An 8,750-nucleotide genomic window follows, 5' to 3' on the forward strand; every position below is an offset into this window, starting at 1 on the left:
TTCATAGAACTTCAGGCTGAAATATGCTGGCTGTACAGGGTGAATAAGCCCCCTGAACACAAAGGGAAACCGAAGCTCAGAGAAGGGAAGTGACCTGAGGCATGCCCAGGTGAGTCTGAACCCCAGATGGAGCTGGGATGTCAACAGATCTTAGGCTGCAGAGCAAGGGGGCCTGGAGGCCACTCTGCCGTGTGGCCAGGTCAGAAGCCAGATAGATTTTCTCTGCTGGTCTTGATTGGGGATTTTCATCTCCTCCCCAGGGAATGGGGAGCAAGGGTGGTGCCCAAGGGCAGCTCTAGGCCAGGTGGAATGAGACCTGAGCACTGCTCTATGGACATCTGGATCCCCTTTCCCACCTGGCTGCTGTGCCCAGCAAGTGGTGGCAATATCTCCTGCAAACCTTTCCCAAGGAGCTCAGCCCCCAGGGCCTGGTGTGTCATTGGAGATTATGGGCTCAGAGCTGGGTGCCTGGAGAATCCCCCAAATACACGCAAACACACACACACACACACAGCCCTCTACTCACCTGCGTCAGGTGGCACAGACCCCATACCACACACAGGCTGTATAGAGCTACACATGCGCCCATAGAACATGACAGTTCACTCATGCGTCTTAGAGCCAGAGTGCTGGGTTCAAATCCAGCTCCTACCACCTATGAGCTGTGCAACCTTGGGCAAGCGATTTCTCCTCTCTGTGCCTCAGTTTTCACTTTTATAAACTAGGAATAATGATTCTTCTATAAAATGGGGGTAATGATACGGCCTGCTGCAGGGTTGTCATGAGGATTAAATGAGCTAATGCATTATACAGGTTGTCTGTTGCTGCATAACAAATTGTCCCAAAACTTAACAGTTTAAAATAAGAGTGAACATTTATTACTTCACACAGTTTCTTTGGGTCAGGGATTTGGGAGCAGCTTAGCTCGGCCTCTCATGGGGTCATAGTTGTCTGAAGGCTTGGCTGGGGCTGGGGCTTCCAAGATGGCTCCTTCGCATGGCTGATAAGTTGGTGCAGGAAGTTGGCAGGAGACCTCAGTTCCTTGCCATAGGGATCTCTCTAAATCCAAGAATGTGCAAGGCAGAAGCTGCAGTGTCTTGTGCCCTGGCCTGGAAGTCATACATTGTCATTTCTGCAGTATTCTATTGGATACATAAGCCATCCCTCGTCAATGTGGTGGGGGGGACACACAAAGGTGTGAAGTCCAAGAGTCAGAGCTTATTGGGCACCGTCTTGGAGGCTGGCACCTACATGCTTCCCAAGCACTTAGAGTGGCATGTCACACAGAGTGAGTACTCTCTTAATTGGAGCTCTCATTTGGCTGCACACACACTCACAGAAGGGCAGGGTGCTCTGGAAGGATACCCAGGACAGAAAACACCAACTTGGTACGTGTGGAATCTTGTGACGTAGGCAAGGAATGGGTCCCTCTCCTTATTTCATAAGTGAGAAAGCCAAGCTCAGTGAATAGAAGAGACAGTGACCCCAAATCTTGTGCCGTTTCACTGCACAGGGCACTGTGCCCTTCACACCTGACTTGTAAATAACATGTAAACACAAAACCAAGCTACCCCGTCAAGTCCACGACACAGTCTTCCACCCGAGGGCCATGGGCCCCTATCCGGGGCCCTTCGGGTTTGGGGGTAGGCTGATGAACTTGAATCCCAGATCTCCTACTTAGCAGCTGAAAATAGCAAGTCACTGACCCCCTGAGCCTCAGTCTTCTCCTCTGTAAATGGACATGGTGACCCTTCTCCATGGTACAGCTATGAGAATGAAAGGAGGCAGCGCTCAAAGCACTTGGCACACTTAGGGCCCCAAGAGCCAACCAGATGAGCTTCCTTTCCCCCACTTTACCCCTAAGTTGTAAGTGGGCAGCCTGTGCTCCCCGAGGCATCACCAGGTTCTTTGGGGACCCTCCCAGCAAGGCTCTCACCATCCACATTGTCTTCAGGTCTCTTTGAGCCGGGGGACATGCAGTACGAGCTGAACAGGAACAACGTGACTGACCCGTCACTCTCCGAGATGGTGGAGATGGCAATCAAGATTCTGAGCAAGAACCCCAAAGGTTTCTTCTTGCTGGTGGAAGGTAGGGGCCCAGGACTGGCTGCTGGGCCGCTTCCCTGGGAGCTTCTGGATACACAGTCCTGAGGTCAGGGCATAGGGAGGTCCAGCTCTCAAAGAGGACAGTCCAGCTTGAGGATAATGGAGGAAAGTCCTTTTGTGGGGAGAGGTTGTGGGTTGGGGAAGCTCCCAGCCCAACAAGCTATTCTCCTTTGGGCATGGAGGTGGCACACCAGATTTACTAGTCCAGGAAGCCTTTCTGAAAGAGGAGACCAGTTTCTTCCTTCTTGGAATTCCTCCCTGAAACCTGGCTTTGAAGGGGCATGCAGCCCCCTCAGCTTCACTCCTCCCAAAAGACAAATCGGCAGGCCCCAGTAGACATCTGTGCTCTGAGCAGCTGCCTGGTAGGGCTCAAGGACACAGGCCCAGGGGCCTCCTCTGTAAATGCCTGTTGGTCTGCGGGAGCCCTTTCAGATGGACGGCGGACATCTGCTGTTACTAGGCACGTGGGAGGCCAAGGTCAGGTTCATGAGAAGAGAAGGCCCAGGGAAGGGCCTGGGATATCCTAGGGTCCTCCAGATTGGGAGAACTAGATGCTTTGGGAGTCAACACTGCCATATGCCGACACGTATTGGGTTTCCCGGGGCGCTGGTAAGGCCCTGGAGTCAGGCTCTTGGGCTCTTGACTTGATGCTGCTGTCCACTGGCTGTGTACCCTCTACCTGCACATTTTTGTAAAATGAGGCCCCAAATAGGCCCCCTCTCTTAGAAGGGTTATTAGCATCCACTGTGTTCAGAGACATAAAGTAGTCGGAACAGGACTGGGCAGAGAATACATCCTCAGTGTTTCTATTATTTCCATTATTATGATTACGCAATAGCTGAGTCAATAGCAGGAAGTTTGAGGATCTGATAAAGGTTCCGGAATCTCCCCAAATTGTAACAGCCATTGTTACATATTCTACATGTACACACGCATACACACAGGCACGTACACACGGACATATCTGTATACGTACTCTCACCCCATATACACACACACGCTCAGGCCCCTCCGCGCTCCAGAGGCCAATGACCGCCAGCCCAGTTTGACTGCTTTCTTGCCAAACCCCGGGGTTCCCATTTGAGCACGGCGGTCTCTCGGCCTGGCCCCGAACAGGCCTCTGAAGCCGAGGAACCAGCCAGGAACGAGCGGTGGTGAGCATGGTCTCCCTCGGGAGCAGTCTTCTTTGTGAGCAGAGCCAGAACTGGGCCCGCCAGGCCAGCTGCTCCCAGAGCCACAACAAAGGAAGGACCCGCCCTGCCAGCCTGCCAGGCCAGAGTGGCAAGGCTCAGGCCAGTGGGAAGGGAGAGCGGCCAGGCGCCCAGGACCCTCAGAGTTGGGAATGTCCACCAAGGCATCATCTTCCTGTCAGAGATGGGGAGGCGTTCCCTCAGGTCACAAAGCCCTTGACCATGACCTTTAAGCCATGCCGCATGCCAGGTGTCTTGTGCTCCTGGGGGAGGCGGCATGGGATGCAAGCTTCCACAGGCCTTTCTGGAAGCCTGCCGTGGGTCCTGCCCAGACGCCGAGGGCTTTCGCCACCCTTTTGGGCTGTGCTTTACACTCAGAGGGGACTATTCAAAGTGGAGATGCAATAACAGGGCTTTAGAGTGAGTTGCCCGAATTCACATCCCAGCGGATTCCACCCTGGGGACATCTCCTCCGCAGTCTAGGCCTCAGTTGCTCTACCTGTAAATGGGGGTGACTATATTGATCTCTGCCCAGGATTGTTGTAAAGGGGAAACAAGACATCCGCTCGTCATGCCTGGCACCGAGGGGGCACGCCACGCAGGCATGTGGGTTCCCTCCCTGCCTCTCCGATGTTTCGGAGGCTCCTTCGAGCAGCTGAAGCAGCAGAGCTGGGGGCAGCTCGGGGTGGTAGAAAGAGCACAAGTTTTGCAGTCAGGTGGATCTGCTTTAAATCCTGGCTTTGGACTCTCCATGCGTGGGCCTCTGGTCCAGCAACTGAGCTGCCGTAAAGGTCGAATGGCTGTGTTAAAGCCTAATGTGGCTCCTGGCACGTGGCAGTTCCCCATTGATGAAGGGTGAACCGGTAGAAGTGTGGTGGGCTTGGGGTGCCGATCTTCTTCCCCTCCCCCTCACCCAAGGCCTTTGCCTTGGTGTCCCAAGGAGGCAGGATCGACCACGGGCACCATGAGGGCAAAGCCAAGCAGGCACTGCACGAGGCGGTGGAGATGGACCAGGCGATCGAGCAGGCGGGAACCATGACCTCCGTGGAAGACACGATAACCGTCGTCACGGCCGACCACTCCCACGTCTTCACCTTTGGCGGGTACACCCCCCGTGGCAATTCTATCTTTGGTAAGTGGGCCTCCATCGGGGTGGGCATTGTGCACTCCCGGGGCCTGGCCATCCAAGAGCAGGAGTTGGGCGGAGGGGCCAGCAAGCCCAGGGCCTGGCGTGGTGGGACTCAGTGAGAATGGGGTAGGGAGGAAAATTTACCGACAGGTGGGGGAATGCAGGATGAAGGTCAAATGCAGGGGTGGATGGGTGGCTACCTGGACAGTGGATAGATAGGAGAATGAGAGAGAGGATGGATGAAGGGAGGGAGGGAGGGAGGGCCAGACTGACAGACAGGAGGGATGTGGGCAGAGGGAAAACAGGGATGGTTGGCTGGAGGTAAATCAGGTTTGGAAGGTGGCTTCATGGAGCTGGGTCAGAGCCTTTCAAAGGGACTGTGCTTCTGGGGCTCCAGCGTGACCCCCGGATCAATGCCTTCCTGTACAGGTCTGGCCCCCATGTTGAGCGACACAGACAAGAAGCCCTTCACCGCCATCCTGTATGGCAATGGGCCTGGCTACAAAGTGGTGGGCGGTGAGCGAGAGAATGTCTCCATGGTGGACTACGGTGAGACTGCCAAGACCCAGGCCTTGTGGGGGACAGGGCACCTCTCGGGGCTGGGCTTGAGAACAGAATGTAGGCTTGTGGTCAAAAACAGAGGTCTCGGAATAGCCAGGACTGAGTCAGAACAATCTCAATTTGAATCCCCTTCTACAATTTAGTAGCTCTAGAGCCTGGGGCATATAACTTCACCTTTCTCAGCTTCAGTTTCCTCCATAAAACTGTTCTCAAGGTTTTCTGAAGGACTAAATGGGTCTGATGAACTTAGCATGGAACTAAGTCAGCACATGTAGGTGCTGTCATTTTTATTGGCTATATAACATTCCAATGTAGGAGTCTTTCCAGTGTGTTCATCTACTTCCATATCGTTGGATGTTCATTTGTTCCTGATGTCCCCAGAGGCCCCTAGCAGGGTTGGGGTGTCAAGTGGTGCAGCCAGTGGTAAGAGGCTCTCCTGAGTTGACTCTTCTCTTCTCACCCAAATAGCCCAGATGAGGATGATTTTCAGTTCTAGGGGTTGAGCATGCATGCTTCTGTGTCAGAATAGACACAGGCCCGAATCCTGGGATCTTGTGCAAAATGACTTCCCCCCACTAAGCCTCAGTTTCCTCTTCTGTAAAATGGGGGTATTTGAGCCAGTCTGTAAGGGGCACGGAGAAGCTGCTGTATAGCGCCCGGCTCCTGGTAGGCTCCCAGCAAATGTTTCTTCCGGTCCACAGCTCACAACAACTACCAGGCACAGTCTGCTGTGCCCCTGCGCCATGAGACCCACGGCGGGGAGGACGTGGCCGTCTTTGCCAAGGGCCCCATGGCGCACCTGCTGCATGGTGTCCACGAGCAGAACTACATTCCTCACGTGATGGCTTATGCGGCCTGCATCGGTGCCAACCGTGACCACTGTGCCTCAGTCAGCTCATTGGGCAGCTCCTCCCCAGGGTCCTTACTGCTCCCGCTGGCCCTGCTCCCCTTGGGCATCCTGTTCTGAGGGCCCGGGACCCAAGCACCCACCAGCCCATGACAGATGGCCAGCCTCCCTCCCCCAGCCTGCGCACCGCCCAGCAGCCCACACCTCAAGGGGCAAGGAGGCGGGGGCCTCCCCAGCCTCTGCAACTGCCAGAAAGGGACCCAGGAAACCAAAGTCTGCTGCCCGCCTCTCTCCTCTCTGCAATTCTCCTCTGGGGCCAGACCAGTTCCTGGCCTTCTGCCTCTACTCCCGCCCCGATGCCACTTTGGCCAACAGGGTAGGTTTCTCTTGGGCAGGCAGAGATCACAGACTGCAGAAATTCTCAAAGCATCTTATTTTTCTAGCAAACATATTTCTCCACACCTGGAGGCTCTGGAGCTTCCATGGGACATTCCAGACCTAACCCTCACCTTCTGCTGTCCTTCCATCTGGAACCCTTCAGGGCCCGGCATGCTCATGTCCCTACCTGCAGGGGAGACCAAGTCCTTCTGCTCAGGTTGGGGGTTTGCTCACTCACTTATTCCAAGGCCACCCAGGGCTCCCAGGAAGTCAGCTCCTAGGACTGACTGTCCAACCCCAGCGTGGCCAGAGCTGGGAAGAGCAGCCTGGCAGAGCAGACACTTCCCAGCTCCGAACACACATGCCAGCTCCTCTCTAAAGCGACTCTCCTGTTTGGAATGGCAAAAAAAAAAAAATCTCTTTTTGGTGTTGTTTAAAAGGGAACACAAAACATTTAAATAAAACTTTCCAAATATTTCTGAGGACAGAGCTGAGTCTTTGTGGTCAATGAGGAAGAGACTGAAATAAGCTCGTTTCTCTGGGAAGAACTGGACTCAAAGACCAAGTGTGAAAGGGAGGTCAGGCGGGGAGGAAGGAGGCCCCTCCTAGCCCAGGGTCTTTAACACTCATTACCAAGGTGACTTTAGACAGATTGCTTTGTGTCTCTGCATCTCAGTTTTCTCATCTGTAAAATGAGAGACAGGCCACTCCTGGGTTGCTACAAGGATTAAAGAAGCCTGCCTCCGTGTCCTGAAACCCACAGCAGAAAGGCCTTCAAGGGCTCCATGACGCCCTTGCTGCATGGCACTCGCCAACAGAACTGTATACCTTGGCCCGTATTAGCTGCTCATTCATTCATTCATTCACAAATATTGAGTATATGCTAGGGCCTGTACTAGGTCTAAAGAATTTAGTGGTGAACAACATTGACATGCTGCCTGCCCTCACAACTATGGCAACTACGATCTCTTTCCATTCCTGATTGCCAAGCCTGGGTACTGGGCCCAGGATTGCACCTGATGTGGGGGGTATACAGAACTTCTCAAGTTTGTTCCTCTTGCTTCGTTGGAATGAATGTCCCCATAACAATAATAACAATTAACATCGATCGTTTATCATCTGTCAAGTTCTGTGATTGATGCTTGATATGGATTCAGCTCATTTAATCCTCACTAGGAAATAGGCCCCCGTCATCCACATTTACAGATGAGGAAAATAAGGGTGTTGGAGGTGATATGATAGCTCAAGACCCTCCAAGCTGTGGAGCTGGGATTAGAATCCAGATCCGTCTAATTCCAAAGCTTCTACACTTAATGAAACCCTTTGTTTATGATGCATTTCCAATCTCCTGCTAACCAGGCTCTGAGGCAGCCAATACTAATGACACATAACACACCCAAGTTAGATACAAACTCAGAAATATGAGAAACCATATATCAGAAGTGGAGCAACCTTCAGTTATCAAAATGCAAATGAGCAGATTTCTCTCTGAGCTCCCTAGCAGTCCTGGCAAAAAGAGAAGTAAAACCAAGCTGTTGCTGGGATAAAAATTAAACTACATGCCTACCTTCTTGCCAGGACAAAGATATATGTCATTTTGAAATATATAGTATAGTTTGTAGGTGTTATTCTCATACCATCTTCACAATTTTTGTCATACCTCTATGCTCTTATTTCCTAAACACTTCTTTCAATTCACATTTAAGCAGTCAATTTTTGGAAGTTCACCGGTACCACCTGAAGTCAACTTACATATCTCAGGGGAGTGCAAACCATACTTTGCATCTGAGGCTGGGTTTCCCAAAGGCAGACGTGAGACAAGGATTTGTGTACAAGTGGTTCGTAAAAAGAACCCAGAAAGCAGGAAATAGAAAGTGTAGAAGTGAGACGAGAAAGGGAAGGAGACATTGCGATCCAGGGGGTGTTATCAAGCAGGTTGCCATTTTGGACAACCAGGGCTCCGTCCTACCATGGGCCTCCAGGAGACGGGGGGAAGCTGTACCGCAGAGGTAGCCCTCAGTGGGGCAAGGGCGCTGGGCTATTTATGCTTCCACTCTCATCCCTCACTGGCTAAGTGCTGCTCCTGGGAAAATTACTACCCTGGCCCTCCCAACCTGCCCTTGGAAGGGCTGGGAGAAAGCCCCCAGGTATGCATTGCAACATTACATGCTCGAAGGATAAAAACAGGGCATCAACAGCATCTTAAACTTTGGGATACACTGATAGGGTTAAAAAGTATGGGCTCTGAGTCAGAAGGATGAGGTTTCATGTCTCTGCCCCATCGTGCTCTTGTTTCTATGAATTCAGATGAGTTCTCTAACTGCATTGATGTTCCATCCCTACACCTGAATGTAGAGGGAGCATTTAGAATCCCTCTAGGAACCAGGAGCTCTTCTCACCCTGAGTCCGGGCGGTGGGCTGATGTGTCCTCTAAGACCTGATGATTAGACACCCACTGCTCTAGAGTCCTCCCCAAGTTCCCCTCACCCAGGCTGGGACCCTGCACCCTCAGGTCACTGATCATTTTTTATTGTTACTG

The 8,750-nt window shown here is 52.5% G+C and overlaps 1 protein-coding gene across 1 annotated transcript in view; it reads left to right on the plus strand.

Annotated features, from left to right (window-relative positions):
- ALPL (alkaline phosphatase, liver/bone/kidney) overlaps positions 1-6,641 on the plus strand; it is a 53,293-nt gene extending 46,652 nt beyond the window's left edge. The window contains exons 8-11 of the mRNA XM_011358022.2: positions 1,925-2,089; positions 4,237-4,428; positions 4,855-4,974; positions 5,688-6,641. Coding sequence (XP_011356324.1) covers positions 1,925-2,089; positions 4,237-4,428; positions 4,855-4,974; positions 5,688-5,953 — 743 coding nt within the window. The 3' untranslated portion in view covers positions 5,954-6,641. The remainder of the gene's footprint in view (positions 1-1,924; positions 2,090-4,236; positions 4,429-4,854; positions 4,975-5,687) is intronic.
- The last annotated feature ends 2,109 nt before the right edge of the window (positions 6,642-8,750 follow it).

This window comes from Pteropus vampyrus, unplaced genomic scaffold, assembly GCF_000151845.1.
Source record: "Pteropus vampyrus isolate Shadow unplaced genomic scaffold, Pvam_2.0 Scaffold36, whole genome shotgun sequence".
Classification (NCBI taxonomy): domain Eukaryota; kingdom Metazoa; phylum Chordata; class Mammalia; order Chiroptera; family Pteropodidae; genus Pteropus; species Pteropus vampyrus.